We start from the raw sequence: 16,792 nt of genomic DNA on the forward strand, positions 1-16,792 counted from the left end.
CCCCACCTTCTTCATAGTCATAGCCCTCTCTTGCACTGAGGAGTGCAATGTGAAATAGCATAGCTTCAGATCAGATGCCATTAGCCATCTAACACTATTTTAATCATAATTACTGCTTTTCTCTATGATAAGTGAACTCACTCTGAGATCCATGCTACTGTATGTTTTTTCTGGTGTCCATGAGAGACTGTTCAAAGGTACCTCAATACTCTGGCACAGCATTGTAATCTAATGTAGACACAGCCTAAGCCTGCAGTGACAAATCCTTCATACCAGCCCCATGAGGTGTGCTAAGAAGTAAAAGCTGTGCCTTGTCTAACACACCAAGACATAAGCACATAGCTGGTTTTGTGGATGCAACTTGCTGTGCTATTCATTGAAAAATGTTCAAGCTGTGGTCTTCGATGGATTTTTAATCCAAGTCCTACTCAGCTAAATAAGAGAGGAGGGGACTGAAAACTCTTACAAAATAACTAGCCTAAGACATGTATATAAAGAAAACCATCCATTATATTCACTTTCTGGAAAAATCTGTTTCCTTGCCCTCTTTCTTCTTTACTCTTTGGGATTGCTGCACGTACTAAGATATTTATGCTTTAAGTTATCCTATAGAAGGGCTTTATAGACATCTCTGTAGTTTAGATATCCTAGAGAGCACTGGTTTAATTTTCTTTACTTTTGTGTGGAATAATAGAAGAAATTTAGAAGAAATATCCTGGGAAGTCAACTTTGTTTCTTTGTAACAAACATCTGTTCCTTAATATTTAATTGGGAGAAAAAGCCTTGTTGTACTGTATGGGCACCAGGGAAAGTATTTCTGGAAGAACATTAATTGTTAATTCACCAATTGCTGACTGGTACCATTTCATAGCGTGCACTGTTAGAATTGATTAACCATCTGCTATTGACTGACTTTTGAAGACCTGACTTTAAATCAAACTCACAGACAGGAAAGAAACTCAAGGAGAAAAGGCTTGATACTGCAGAGCACGGTTTCAGTTAATACCACCCTGCATTAATTGGCAGTAACATGTTTGACATAAGTGGCTGCTGCAAATACTGCCCTCACCTCATGGCAGATAGGCCATTCATTGCTTTGTAAAGTGTAAGAAAAAACACTTCATAAATACAAATATAAACACATTGCAAGTGGTGCTTGTAAAAGGAAGCAAGGACCTGGTTTCTGGCACATTGCCTTTTTACACAGCGAAACAAAATTGTTATTCAAACCTAACAGGGCTTTGGCCAATTTAACAAGCAAGATTTATTGCAGAGTTTCCTTTACTGCTCCAGGATATGATTTCACTTTTGCAGAAGAAAAGAGAGATTATATCATTTACATAACAAGGTAATAAATAAATAATTGGTTACTGTACTTCCAAGTATACTTCCTCATGTGCACAGATGATAAAAACTGCATTCAGATGTTACTGGTCCCATTTCACTCCAGAACAGGGGATTTAAGACTGAAATGTCATCCTGAACTCACCCCTTGTGCTGGAATAAATGATAGTGACCTGCTGTGCGAATTGGCTAAGCAGAACCTTGCAGGTTAAAGTGCTCTTCAGGGAAAGGGAAGGCTGAAAACCATTCTGCCTGATAAAGCTGTCATCTCTGTTAACCCTTTCCAGGATATCACCTCTCTTCTAACTGCAGAGAATCCCACAGACTGAATATACACTTTATTTTCTTAGCAGCCTACCTAGTAAGACACTTTGCCAAGTAAAGTAGGCTGCCAAACTACAGAAAATGATTCTGCTTTAAATTGTCCTGTCCGTCTGTTTGTGTGCTGTGCAGCCTCTATCTCTTTCTGAGTTTAGGTTTCCCTCTCATGTGAACATTTTTTCTTTTTCTTCTGACTTTAGGCAGAAATTTTCCTTTCTCTTTTTAAAGTTCAGCTTCTTTCCTTCTCACCCCTCACATCTTAGCTCAGGCTGTTTTCTTTGTTTGGAGGCAGATCCTTTGCTGATGTTATTGACACTTCTCCTGAGCATCTGGAACATATTAGAGAGGACCAAAGATCGCTCTAATCCACTACCTCATGTTAAAAAGCAGCTGGTACAGGGGCTTCACAGGAAGAAGCTTAGGGAAGATAGATTATTTATCCCACGTATTTTGCCACATGCTGATATCTAATACTTAGGGATCAGATAATGCCATGAAGTACATCGTATTGTACATTTGCCAAATATTTGACCTTTCTCTCTAATCCTCTATCTGGTTTTGCTTGGCCTTTTCTTCATCCTTTTCCTTGACACTATGTATCTTGGTGCATCTTGATCAGTCACCAGCTAGAGCAAGAGGTTTTAATGTGGTCCAGATTTGACAAGGGTTGGCTGTAAGCAGTTTCCAAAGCTGGGGGTTTGCATCAACAGTGGGAATAAAACTGCACTGGCAGATTTCAGCTGCACCTCAACAATGTAATATTTTTAATAGTTTGTTTGGTTCTTTTTAAAAACAAGTAATGTCTGTTTTCTCAGGTTTGACTCTTTGGTCATTGTCTTTTCCTACCTTTTTCTCTGCAGCCATGATTCCTGGAAGAAGGCTTTTTTTTTCTTTCTTCTCCATCCTCCTTTCTCTTAGTGAAAACAGTGTTTACTGTGGAATTGAGGCTGTTGATACAATCATGAGAGTTGCCAAAGCTGGGATGCTTCTGTTGCCTTCAGAAAATACCAACCTTTCCTTTAAAATAGTCTCCTGTGATATATTTATTTTTCTAGATGTTTTGACTGAAGCAGGGATTTTTTTTTCAATGTTTTTTGCAAAATTATCATTTCCCTCCTTTTTTTTTTTCTTTTTTCTTTTGGTCTGTGTTTCCTTTATGATGCTGTTTTGATTTTGGCCATAGGCCCAATACCTCTGAGTAGTATCTCTCAAAAGATGTTTGTTTTTTCCCCTGCTCTGTTAAGCTTCCTCCCTAATCTCTTCTTTACACTTATTTTTTGGTCTTTCTCCAAGCACTTACATGTTCTCTTCCCACTTGCCAGCTCAGCTCTAGAAATACAGTCCAAATGTCATGGCTGCCTCAGATCCTGGTGAAGATAATTTAAACTTTGAGGACTTCCATTCAATTTTCTCTTCCTTTCCTTTCCTTTCCTTTCCTTTCCTTTCCTTTCCTTTCCTTTCCTTTCCTTTCCTTTCCTTTCCTTTCCTTTCCTTTCCTTTCCTTTCCTTTCCTTTCCTTTCCTTTCCTTTCCTTTCCTTTCCTTTCCTTTCCTTTCCTTTCCTTTCCTTTCCTTTCCTTTCCTTTCCTTTCCTTTCCTTTCCTTTCCTTTCCTTTCCTTTCCTTTCCCTTCCCTTCCCCTTCCCCTTCCCCTTCCCCTTCCCCTTCCCCTTCCCCTTCCCCTTCCCCTTCCCCTTCCCCTTCCCCTTCCCCTTCCCCTTCCCCTTCCCCTTCCCCTTCCCCTTTTCCCTTTCCCTTCCCTTCCCTCCTTCTCTCCTCCTTTCCTTCCTTTCTCTCTCTCTTTCTTTTTCTCTCTTTCTCTTTCTCTTTCTCTTTTCCTTCCTTCCTTCCTTCCTTCCTTCCTTCCTTCCTTCCTTCCTTCCTTCCTTCCTTCCTTCCTTCCTTCCTTCCTTCCTTCCTTCCTTCCTTCCTTCCTTCCTTCCTTCCTTCCTTCCTTCCTTCCTTCCTTCCTTCCTTCCTTCCTTCCTTCCTTCCTTCCTTCCTTCCTTCCTTCCTTTCCTTTCCTTCCTTTCCCACTTTATTGTTTTGCTTTCACTGTCAGTAGCATTTGACTGAATTAGACAGCACAATGAACTGGAAATGGCACAAGCTACCATCTGTATTTGTAGCTGTGGTGAAATACTACTGGTAATTCTTAAGTGTCTTCCACTATGACTGCCTGACATATGTACTGGAAAGTTCTTCAATATTAGCTGCAAGAAGCATCACACTACAAAAAGCTTCATATCCTATGTAGAGAAAGTGGTTTCTGAATTCCAAGTTTTCAGAGTTTTATGAGATGGGAACACATTTTTAAAATACGCACGCAGTGATGACAGATTTCTGGGTTGAGTTTTTCTCAGAATTCCTTCATTTTTCCAGAGTTCAGTCAGACTTCAGGCAAAAATTTGATGTCAGCCTGTTTGTGATTGTAATAAAGAATGGCAAGTATTGGTACATGGCATCATGACAGGCAAGTATGTAGGCATGCCAGAAAATTTCAACGGGGGCTCTGAACACACAGGTTGGCAAGGGCTGGACGTGGTACAAAAGCAGCAGCAGGTGGAAACGGTTTGCAGTAGTGACTCCAGCCTCTTGGCTGACCAACTAAGCCATGACAAATGGCTCTGAATTACTGATATGTTCAGCTGTCATTATGGGAAATGTCATCACAGTACCAGTAGTTTATAGCTGCAAGGAAACTGTACTGCTCCTCCCTCCTCCTCCTCCTGTATAAATGATGCTACTTAATCTTCCCTAAATTTTTCAGTCATTTCACAAGCAATATCAAGCAATATTGCTTATATGCTATGGTCATTTTGCTCCAGGGAGGAGATCTTTTTGATGCTATTACTTCCACCAACAAATATACAGAGCGGGATGCCAGTGGGATGCTTTACAATCTGGCCAGTGCCATCAAATATCTTCACAGCCTGAACATTGTCCACAGGGATATCAAGCCGGAGAATCTACTGGTAAGTGAAGATTCAGCTTTCAGTATTGTTGATGACTTGGGAGTGTGTGAGAGAGGGTCTGCGCTTCTCCCTCCTTCCACACACTCACCAAGTTTATTTCAGTCTTTTAAGTCATTGGTCTTTTAATTTTAACTTTAACATTGTAAAGGTTTCCTAATAATAACAGCTATCACAAAAAGTACAGTAACATAAGCCGGTATGTCTAGACTGTTCCCCAGGACCCAGTGGCTGAGTTGTTCCAGAGATCACTAGAAGTGACCTTTGCGTAAACTGAATAATAATTTTGAGCTTCTCATAAATACAAAGATACTCTGTTCTCAATAGACTATTCTGGACTTCTGCAGCTGCCTAAGTAATTAGCAGCAGTTCAGTTTTACAAACGTGGTGGGTGTAAATGTTGTGTCCTAATCATGTAGTACATCAGAGCACAACCAGGAAGAGGCTTTGGTGTCCTGCATTTCCCTGCTGCATCTCCCAAATAATCCTATAGCACATTTTATTAAGCCACTTTCTCAAATAGACAGCCTAACTCTTCTTTTTTTTTTTTTTTGGCTGAATCTGAATGAACCCTATCCACTGAAGAAAATGAAAAGCATACCCTGGCAATTAATTAGTCCTTCTTCTGAGAATTCTGCACTCTTGAATGCAGCAATTGTGTTCTCCAACTGACACAGTTTTATTTCCTCTGAGAAATTAATTTCTCCTGATTATTCCACTGTTCTCTGAGTTTTCACAAATTTGCTGTCATGCTCCAGTATCAAGACATTCTGATTTTCCATATATTCTGCAACCATAAATCAATGTTTAAGATACCTAGAATATCAGTTCTCTCAGCTGTGTGCTCTCTGTCATGACTTAGTGCATTTAGTTCTGCTCAACACTGAAGATGTTTTACATGAAAGTTGACTCAAGTACATCTTACTAAACTTCCAGAGAGAGGGATTTTTACAGTTGAGGTTCCTATATGGCAGGTGCCTTTGTAGTTCTGGGTGAGGAAGTAGCCTGCCCTTGTTTGCCAGAAACTGCTAAAAAACGTTGTGTAGAAGTTTTCCTAGATGCTAACGATTGATATTCCTTTTGCAGCTCTTGTGCTGGTGTTCATTGGTGGCTGCCTGCAGAAATTACAGCAATCACATGCCAGGATTCAATAATGCTGTGACTTGGAGTGTACAGGAAGGTCTTGGTCTGGGGCAAGGCTTGCCCTGCTGCTGTCTTGACATGTCTCTAAATGCCTAAAGTCTGCCAACAATAGAGTTAAGCTTTAGGGGGAAGAGAGAAAGGTAGACAGGAGGTGGGGGCAACAGGGAGAGAATTAGTTTTGCCTGCTCAACTGTTCCTGGTAATTAGCCACTACCAGGAATGCTCTCACTCTTTGTATTGTAGCTGAATTGTTTCTGAGTGATTTTTCCAGTGGTGTGCTTAGGGAAAGGTCCTATGTTGGTATTGATACTCAGCAGTGAGGATGAAGCACTTAACCTTTTGCAGCATCCTAACTCTCAAAAGCCAGCGTTTGATTCACAAATTATATTAATTCTCTGAGGTTTATCAGGTCCTTGGAAGAAACTAATGCTGTTTTAGAAGAGTGCTTGGGAAACAGTCTCACCTGAGTTCTGACCCTGTCTCTGACATTGGCTCTGTGCCCTTAGTGTCTCTTGACCATTGTACTTTTAGCTTCTTCTCTGTCAAAAGGGGTGGATAGGTCCTTGTATCACAAGATTGCAGTTAGGGTTATTTTTATGGAATTTATTAAAAATATGCAAAACTACATTTGGGGCTTAGCCTTTCTGTTGCTAAAGACCTTCTGCTTGCCTTCTGTAGCCTGCCTTGTGCTTGCAACTCTGTAACCCTTCACCCAAATGGTCATGGCAGTGTTTTCCCTTGTTGTGATGATGCTTTCACACCACTAAAATCATGGTCTTGCACCTGCAAAACCCAGTAGTGTCATTACAGCAGGTTCTCCTGGCCAGCCCTTTCCCCCCACCCTTTTCCTATGTGTGGGTTGTAGCTTTAAGTTTAGGGGAGCCTATAACAGGCCTACCCAAAGCAGAGCAACTAACCAGGGTTGCAGTATCTGATCCAGTTAACACAGACCCCAAGGTTAACAGCCCTGTTAGCAGGAAAAAACAACAGGAAGGATGAGCAAGGCCTGGCAAAAGCTATAGAGTTACTACAGGAAAAACAGGGGGGCTGAAGTGGAATGTGCTGTTTCGGAGAGGGCACCCAGGGGAGGATGCTCATCTGGAGCCTCCTTATTGCATCTCTTCTTGGCTCCTAGGAGAGCTTTCACTTTGACCTTCCTCTTACTCTCCTTTGTTTTTTCCTTTTCCCCAAAAGTAACTTTCATGCTTAGAGCTGATGTGTGTCATCAGCTATAGACCCTGATAATAAATCTTTGTGTGTGTGAACCTGTCTCAATGTCCTACGTGCAACACCAGGTATTTCTGTAAGTGCTTAAATATTCCTTATTATCCTTCAAAGCATCCAAAGCCCAGTTAACAGTCAACTGCGCAAGAGTTTAGAGTATGCTCAATACCTGTGATTTTTTAGTGTTTTCTTTGTTCTCTAGAGAGTGTCTTCCATGTTTTAATGGGAACATTTTTCATAATTGCTGCTATTTAGCACGTTTATTTTGTCAAGTCATGGGATGTCTTTATAGCCATATAATAAACCCTAGAGAACAACTTCTCTGACTATTGCCATCTGCACTGATCACAAGAGCAGCTTAGAAAATACTGACAGTCTTTATAGTAATAGGATACATATGGTGGCACACAATTATGTGTGGCTGTATTCAATTAGTGTTGTACAATTACACAGTTTTATTGCTTAGTTAAAACAGTGAAAGCACTACATAGTGGGCAATTTGCACTAATCCCCATTTCTTTAATTGCCCTTCAGTATTTAAATGCAGTGGAACATATATAGTGTTTTTCTGAATAACAGGACTGTTAAACTATCTTTCACATTCCTTGACTGGCAAGTAACAATGGGCTCCTTTTTATATAGACTAATAACAGGATGAGGGAAAGTTACTTTCTTCAGTTTTACAAGTCAACTGAAGTAGTTTTCCAAGGAAAGTAATTCCTGGAAACAGATGAGGCAAAATACTAGAAAATACACAGCACCAAACCTTCTGCATTGGTAAATATTGCTGAACAAGCCTCTTCTGTAATTAATTTCTAGGATTTATGAGTCATACAAGGTGAGGTCTGTTGAAGGAATGAGCTTATGAACGTTCACTAGGTTAACACAACTCAGAGAGGGCTTTGTAAAAGATAACCATGTGAAACAGAATATGAGATGCTAATTAGACTGGATTCAGTTCTTGATGTCTAAGTGCACACTTTACATTTTTCAGCAAGTGAATATTTAAAACTCTACTTTCTAGCCTTTAATTAAAACTGTTGTTGAAATTAGATTTATTACTACAATTTCAGAGAGCACTTTCTTTAGTTTCAGGAACCAGATGTATTTAACAATCTGTGTTTTTAATAAAACCATAATTGCTTTATTCCCAGTGCTTTTCTTTAAGCCTATCTTTTTTTCTGGTGTAATAGCAGAGAAATGTGAATACATATGAAATTGCTGGTCCCCTTAAAGATCCTGTTGTATTATTAAAAATAACATAAAAAATAACAGAATTTTGTATATTCTGAGTGTCTGCTTGTGGCTGTATCACCTGGTAGCAGGGATTCAGGGCAGACAGGGCTTTTCTCTCTAGACAGGACTAACATTAACAAAGTAGAAACTTCGAGGGGGCTGTATAATATAACTGATTGCTACGAGCTATAGTAGATCTGTAGCAAACAGTAGTGAGAGACTTCAAGATTTCAGTTTTGCACCAAATTAACTCTTCAAGAGTCTGTTGTAGGATTTATTGCATTTTTGTAAGAACAAATCTAGAATTTTGCTCTGCAAACAACTGTAGATAAATGTGATTTCTGATGTAGGAGCAGCTGATCAAGATGGGTATTAAGGTATTTCGGTTTTTACTGTGAAGTATGGTATTTTCTAGTTTTGCTGGGTGTAACAACTGATATTTGTTACGATACCACTGTTGGTGAGCTAGGCTGCATGGAGCTTGTGTGCTATGTGATGCATATATATTTTAGGAAGACTTCCTGTAGACTGTTCCCATTTTTTAAGGTGCTGTATGGCAAGCAGCTTTAAATTGCATCACAAACAATTTCAAAATGGAAGCAGAACACAAACCAGCAGCTGGATTAAAGAAAGACTCATAGTCTAGTGTTCAATTAAATCTTTTTATTTTAAGCATTTTTTGGTATATATTCAGTGTTTGCAGGTTTGGGTTTTTCTTTCGCATTGAGCCAGCTTTTAATATTGTGTATTTTTTACTGGACTTTCTAGCTTATTCTTATGTGTATGTCTTAACCTCCCTTTGCACTCATAAAAAGCCATGAAAGATCCTGTTGCTGCTGTGGAGACTGTGTTTTAAGAGAGGATTTTCATATGAACTTATTAACAGCCCTACCTCTGTCCCTTGATGATGTTGGTCTCGTACCACTATGACACTGACTGGTGTTGAACAGTCATTCAAGGAGAGGACAGTGTTTCTGGGTGCAATAGTCTGGCCAGATCTGCATCTTGAGACTTCAATACATGGAGAAGACTCTGTTGTTGCTTTCAGTGCAGCCACTGTTGAATTATCTAAGCAGCTGAAATCCCTGTGTGAGCCTCCAAGATCTGTATGAGTAAAATAAAAAACAAAACAAAACAAAACAAACCCTGTACTGTGAATTGTCTGTCAGTGGGAAGTTAACCTAGGAACATCACTGCTGGAATGTTAGACCTTTGCTTCCAGGCTTTAGCTTCTAGCAAGATTAAATATTTCCTTTGTTGGCCAGGTAGTGAAATCTTTCCCAAACACCCTGAGTGCATTCAAAGGAAGTTGTCCTAATTGTCCGTGAATTTTCAAAGCATGCAGAGAAGTTTGTTGTAGGCAAGGAAGAGAAAAAAGACTGTAAATTAGAAGGAACAGTTCAGGCAGTTAGTAAATTATATAGTAGTTACTTTGATGGTACTGTGTTAAACCTTTGAATTTTTTTCCCAATTTAGGTTTATGAACACCAAGATGGAAGCAAGTCTCTGAAGTTAGGAGACTTTGGCCTAGCAACAATTGTGGATGGACCTCTTTATACTGTTTGTGGGACCCCAACATATGTAGCTCCAGAAATCATTGCTGAAACTGGGTAAACCACTTCTAGTGATGATTCATTGATGTGTAAACAGTGAAGCATCTTCTCACCAGTGTGCCAGATAGGAGTTCTTGCAATTAAGATTTTTGTGCTGCCTTTGCTTGGGTATGATGCAAAATCGTGACTCACAGAACAATTTAGTTGGAAGGGACCTCTGGGGGATATCTTATCCAAACCAGCTCAGAGCTGGGCCAATTTTGGAGTTATATTAGGTTCCTCTGCCAGTTGTTGGCCTCAAACTTCTCAGTTTAACACTGAGTTACTAACTAGCCATGTGCAGATTACAATAAAAGTGATTCTTAAGCTGTGCCTAGAAACTGCTAACTACCATTTACTTACTTTTATTTCATTATCACACACTGTACTCTTCTGATTAGTTCCATGGAGTAAATACCGGCTGCCTTGAACAGCCTGTGTCACCTTTTCAGGCTTCATGTTGGTAGGAGTCACTAACTCAAGAATACAGAACACCCTCTGTGCACTCCGACATTCTGATCCAATGTGCGCTTAAGATGTAAAAGTAAAAACAAATTGAAAGCAGAATTAAAATCAGTAGGTAGGACAAAGAGAAAGTTCAGATGAGAATATATAAGAAATTATTAAGAATTCTGAAAAATTTTATTCTTGAACGGTAGTCCATGGGAGCTGAATGTCTCTAACCCTGTCTCTCACACTTCTAGATATGGCTTGAAGGTGGACATCTGGGCAGCGGGTGTGATCACTTACATCCTGCTCTGTGGTTTCCCTCCTTTCCGTGGGTATGGACTGATCTATTCAACCATCTTTGTTCTGTGAATTGGTCCCTATGCTGCTTGTGCATTAAGCACAGAGATTCCCACTGGAAAAAATTCTCTGCTCGTAGGGTTTGTTTTTTCCCATGCTTTGCATAGTAATTTACGCAAACCCCATAAATGTCTGTGATTTTACTGTAAAATCTCTGTCTCATGTTTGTTTGTTTTAGTTTAAACTTCATTACATTACAAAACAAGAGCCTCCATTACGGGTTCTGGGTGCCTTTGCCTGATGCTTAAAATACACAGTGAAATAAGCATCTACATTCATGGACCAAATACGACATATTTTGTGGTCGGTAAAAGGTAATAAAAATGTAAGCCACTTAATAAAGAAGTGTCAGATCTCTTCTTCCCCTCAAAGCAATTGCAAAGTTGTTGACAATCCTAAAGACAAGCAGGTTACCTCAGAAAGAATGTACCAAATGCACTTTGGTTTATGATCTCCCTATTCACACCCATGGTTGCATGCTTGGGGGGAATCAACAGCTTCCAAAAGCATACTAAGGAATGGCCAATTAAAAGCAATTTCAAGAAGCCTATTGAAACTAGATCTGGAAATAATTTCTTTGTGGGTTTTGTTGTTGTTTTTGTTTGGTTTTTACTTTACAGAAGTGGAGATGACCAAGAAGTGCTTTTTGATCAGATTTTGATGGGACAGGTGGATTTTCCATCTCCATATTGGGACAATGTTTCTGACTCTGCAAAGGTGGGGTTTATAGTTGATGATACTTTCTTCTCCAGTGTTATTTCCAGTGCTAGTATCTAATGAATGTTGTTCTTTCACAGTGATAGGTCTCGCACATATACCTCAGTGACATTTGATATGTCTCACACATCTCCTGCTACACTTATAAACTCCTCTGGGTCACCAAGTATGTTGTCGTTTGTCTGTTAGACTCCAGGTGGTTCTGTAACGGACCCCATCTCTATATGGTGCCTCACACAACAGAGGCACCAGCAGTCTTTACTGATCAAGAAAAAATTTAAGTAACTTTGCTTGACCTACACTTCTCAGCTTGAAAGCTCCCTGGGACTGTGCTTTCTGTGTACCTATGATAGGGACCAGGTACCAACCTGGAGCCTTTGAATATTATATAATAATATTATAGAGATGCTGTTTTCCCCTTATTAATCCCATTAGATTATATGTCTGTTGTTTCTTTCTGTCAAAGAACCAGACTTATAGGCCTCACATTGCCTATAAGTCATTATTGTTGTCAGTGTGGTATGAAATGGAGACTTCTTCTGCCCACCAGTTCATGGGCCGTAGCCTCTTGGCACATGACACGAGAGGTAGAGCGTGAGGTGTGCTAAGGCAGATATAGTACGTGTCAGATACAGATACTGACAGAGTTCATTATATTTGCAGAGCTGATGCTTTTTAACTCTCATTAGTACACTGGAGGAGCAGCTTAACTCTCAGATTTTCTAGGGATCCAGCATTCACCATAGAGATAATACATATGTGTATGTTAAAATTTAAAAAAGCCAAAACCATAACACTAATCATATGGTCATCCTGTAGATAAGTGTTTAACTTCTGCCAACTTACTGCTGTAGCCTGTGAGGCAAATCTCTCTTCTGTTTTTTTCAGTGTGACAGTGTTTAATTAATCACCAAAAAAAATTAAATTTGGAGGTGGATGCAAGTGCTGAAAGTAGCATTCTACATTCTGAATGTTCATTCTTCAGAGAGTTACATTCTGCTTTTACAGATATGTGGAGAATTATCAAGGCTAGTGTTTTAGCCTGTTAACTAAAGAGATTATTGAAGGAGATATAGTCGCAGAGTCGGAAGATGTCTTCTAAACCATATCATAGTGTTGTAGCAGGCTTTATTTCATAGCATCATTAATGGGAATTCTCAAGTCCTTTGCCAAATGTGTTCTCCTGTGAAACTCTTTCTTCCAAATAGTTTAAAATTTCTGTATTCAAGCATTGGCTTATTCATTTAACTTCTACTTGTTACTAAGAATTATTAACTGTGGTCTTTGGTGATATCACTTTATTTGCTGTCATACTGCCATCCTGTTTTCTGTGCACTTGATTCACTGGTGAAATTAGATATATATGTATTTACATGCTAGTTGAAAACTATGTGATTGCAGAGGAAATCAGAGGATGAAAGATAATGATTCTAAGTATTGGGGGGTTTTGCATCTTCTATGGCCTGTATACAAGAGCTTGAAGTAAAATTCTGGATTTTCCTGCAGAGAAACTGGCATTTTCTTAATGGGAAACTAACCTAATTTCATGTGACCATCTGTTTTGTACATTATGTATTAAGTGCTTTTCTCTTAAACAGTGACTACAGAACTGTAACTCAGAACTGTCCTCTAGCTTTTCAAGGTACTGTCAGATATTGATTTAAAAGTTCAGCTTGACGTTCAGCAGTTCATAGTTGTTCTGGTTTTTAATAATCTTAACATATTTCTGCAGTTGGTAGTTCACTCTCTCTTTGAGCATCTGTTGAAGAGCACTTCAATGAATTAAATCTGATGATTTGTTCTTTAAAAATGTTCTTTAAATTTGACCCAGTATTCCATTTCTCAGGAACTTATCACAATGATGCTTCAAGTAGATCTAGATCTGCGATTCTCAGCCTTGCAAGTTCTTGAGCATCCTTGGGTTAATGTAAGTATTTTCAGGCTTGTAGATGCTGCTTGTAACTTGGCACCTTTGAGCTCTTTTCTGTCGAGTCCTTTCTATGCCCTTTCGGAGCCAGCACATTCTAAAAATGCCACAGATTTAGCTGGAAATAAGCTGGGTTACAAGCTGTTTTGTTATATTGCGTGTACCTTGGAGTGTTAACTATTTTATGCATGCTCAGCTACATTTTCTCTGAAATATTTTGGGCCAGGTTTTCAATGTATCTCAACCACACTTGAAAAATGTATATCTCTAACAATCAGCTTGTGGGTTCAGTGACACATTTTGCTCTCCCAAAAATCAGACAGACTCAAAAATCTGACAGTCATTAAGAGCTATTGAAATAGAGTCCATAGTGTTAAGTCTACTCTGTTCAGCATGAAACAGGGAAACCTTAGGATCATATTTAGCTTCTGACGTTGAAATCTACGTATATTTATGTGCAGCCATAAGAAGAAATAATGTTTCACTTTGTTTGTTGCAAGTTTGAGTGTACAGACCTCCCGAGGACACTATTTTGTCCCTCAGTTAACAGATCCTTCAGCCGCTGTATCCAAAAGATTTTTCTCACTAAAACTCTATTCTAAAAATTAAAATATATAGTAAACTCAAATGTTAATCTTTTTTTTTTTTTTTGATAGCATTGTCCATATAACCCAGCATAGTGGTGATCACTTAAGTGTTTACAAAGTATACCCTTTAGTCCTGCAGGCTTCCTTATTACCCAAACCTTTTTTTTTTTTTTTAATCGTAAGTGCACTTATCATGCACAGCACTTTTGCCATGTACAAAGACTGCAAGAATCCATAACAATGCTGAAAATCTTTTCATTTTTAAGATGACACTCAAGCAGCTAAAATATTAATTTACCTTGGTGCCAGGCGCTGTCCTTGGACATGGTGTTCTGTCACAATTTATAATGACTTTTGGTGGCTGAGGTGTCTCTCTGTCTCCACGGGAAGACAGGTGGGGATTTCTGGAGTGTTGCTGAGGAAGTGATGGAGGTGATTGATCAGGAGCCGCAGGGCACTGTCAGTCTGCACACTGCTGCTGAGGTTATTAAACCATCACTTGTTTACACCACAGAAGGATGTGGTCACTAATACTCCTCTTTTTCTGAAAAATGCATTGGAGCCGTTAATCCTCTCCCCAGACACCTTTTTAATTTTTTTTTTCTTCAGTTACACCACAATGTTTTTTAGGAAGCCATTTTAGCAAGATGTGTTAAGAGCTGCAGCTCTCTGTCAGTAACGTGATGGTGATGGTGCGCAGGTGATGTGACAATCTGCTCCCTGCCCTTGCCAGCGCCTGCTGATGAGGAAGGACAGGGAAACAGGCTGTGGATTAACATCTTCCAGCACTCTGGAGCTTCAGTAATCAAAGCTGAGCTCTGGTTACTGAAGGGTCCTGGAAAATTATGGGGTTTCTGTGCAACAAGTTAAAACGTGGAGTCCTTTGCTGGAGGATTCTGTAGAGGCCAAGTATAAATGGATTCAAAAGGGAGCTGGATACATTTTTGGAGGATCAGCTCATTGGTACCTATTAAAGATGGTGGTCTGGATAAAACTTTTGGCTCACAAAGTTCTGAAGTGCTTGATTGGCAGAAACTGGAGGATATACCAGGGAAAGTTCCAAGATCTACTTGGCTTCCTTAAATGTAGCATTTCTTAAACAGTGACTACAATGCACTGTAGAAAACAGGATACTGTGTTCAATTCACCTTTGGTCTTGCTCTGCTGCACTGCTCATAGTTTTATCCTGATTATAATTCTTTACAATCAAAACCTGCAGCAGTTCTGTCTATAAATAAGTGAAGCAAATATCCCGTCCACAGGTCTGTAATTTCTTCTTTTCTGTCCAACTGCTGCTCTTAGCAACTGAGACAGATCAGTATTTTGTCTTCAGCAACATGCTAATGGCAGTTCATAACGGAGATCAAAACCTCTTTTGAATTCTCCTATGTATCTTCCAGATATTTTTTCTGGAAGGAGAATGGCTAGCGCTGGGACCAGTTCAGGAAAGTGCTTGAACACATTCCAAACATCGCTTCTATTTCAAGACATCACACATGGAAATGCTTAATACTAGGCATAAAATTAACTTGATGGCACTAAAATCCTAGTTCACAGGAGAAATAAGAACATGGCTGAGTTGAAACAGGTGCTTAAATGCTTTTGTGAAAAAGGGATGCTTCCCTGAAGTGGTTCTGAGAATTGTGCAGTAGAGAGCAGGGACAGTCTGCTTGTGCACGGAGGCAGAACGATACGCTGGTCTCAGATTCCACCTCACATCCCTCTACCATTACCTGCTTGCCCAGCTGCAAGTCTATCACACAACCTCCCTGTACCTCGTTTTTCCAGCTTCAGGACTCATCCCTGTTTATAAAAGGCTCTGTGATCTGTGTGTCACAATTACCTGAGCAATTACCTGCAACATTCATAAAATACTATCTTTCTGAGAGGAAATGGCACACGAGTTTTCACCTAGCACTCTTATTTGATTACCTTTCCATGGCTTTAAATTCTGGACTTTACTTTCCCTTTCCCTTTTCTTATTTTGGTTTTGAACCTATTCGTAGAGCGGTAAACTTGCAGCTAAAATACTGGACAGTTGGCTTGAAAAGCAGGCGTCTGTTTTCTTTGACAATTTTAAGAAACATTTTCTCTCTTTGATGAAACTTTTGATAGAAGTGTTGTAACTGCTTACACTGTATAAAACCATTTTGTAGATTGTAAATAAGCATTCTACTTTATAGCTGCTTACTATGTGATTACTTGGTAAATTGCTGAGATTCCTGGAATGTGCTTTGACAGTTTCAATAGGAGCCAACCCTCATTTCAGTTTCAGTTTTTGCTATAAAAATAGCTGAAATCCTCTTTGAAACTCTAAAACTTGTTATGGTCAGAGTTAGACCAGTAAAGCAGTTCCTATGTCAATAATATCCCAGCTGTTTTCAATTCAAAAAAACAAAACCTGAAAAGATGTTGGCTGTGTGCCACTGTCACAGATGGAGGCCTTGAATTCTAAACGCAATTCAGCAGCAGTTCCTTGCCCCCTCCATTTAGTTTATTTGGATTTGTCTCTCCTGTGCAGTACACTTAGACCTGGAAACAAATCCATCAGTTTATACTTCCCCTACAGGGACCCCAGCTCTTTCCTTTACCTGCTCAAATTCTTTGCAAAACCAAAGAGTTATAAAAGAGGCTGGAAGCTTGAGGTCTAGCATTTTAAACACTGATGATATTGATAACCTGAATTATACTTATACAAGCTACAGGACAAACCTACTTACTTTTTGTTATGTAAGTAGTAAATATTTCCTAATACAGCATTGACCAGTGATTGCTGAAAGGGATGGATTGCAAATCCATCTCTGTTAAAATAATCAATGTGAAATGTGGAGTGTTGTTGATGAAGGAGAAAGATGGCACACCAGCCTAAAAAGAATTAGGGAAACTGAAGATTTTACATATTTTCATAACCATGTCTGCCTTGG

General features: G+C 39.3%; 1 protein-coding gene across 1 annotated transcript in view; it reads left to right on the top strand.

Moving 5' to 3' along the window:
• The window catches only part of DCLK1 (doublecortin like kinase 1), a 238,754-nt gene that overhangs the window by 203,395 nt on the left and 18,567 nt on the right, over nucleotides 1-16,792 (top strand). The window contains exons 11-15 of the mRNA XM_082047893.1: nucleotides 4,492-4,638; nucleotides 9,715-9,848; nucleotides 10,535-10,612; nucleotides 11,258-11,354; nucleotides 13,201-13,281. Coding sequence (XP_081904019.1) covers nucleotides 4,492-4,638; nucleotides 9,715-9,848; nucleotides 10,535-10,612; nucleotides 11,258-11,354; nucleotides 13,201-13,281 — 537 coding nt within the window. The remainder of the gene's footprint in view (nucleotides 1-4,491; nucleotides 4,639-9,714; nucleotides 9,849-10,534; nucleotides 10,613-11,257; nucleotides 11,355-13,200; nucleotides 13,282-16,792) is intronic.

Source organism: Streptopelia decaocto, assembly GCF_964273445.1.
Source record: "Streptopelia decaocto genome assembly, chromosome: 1".
In the NCBI taxonomy this organism is placed as follows: domain Eukaryota; kingdom Metazoa; phylum Chordata; class Aves; order Columbiformes; family Columbidae; genus Streptopelia; species Streptopelia decaocto.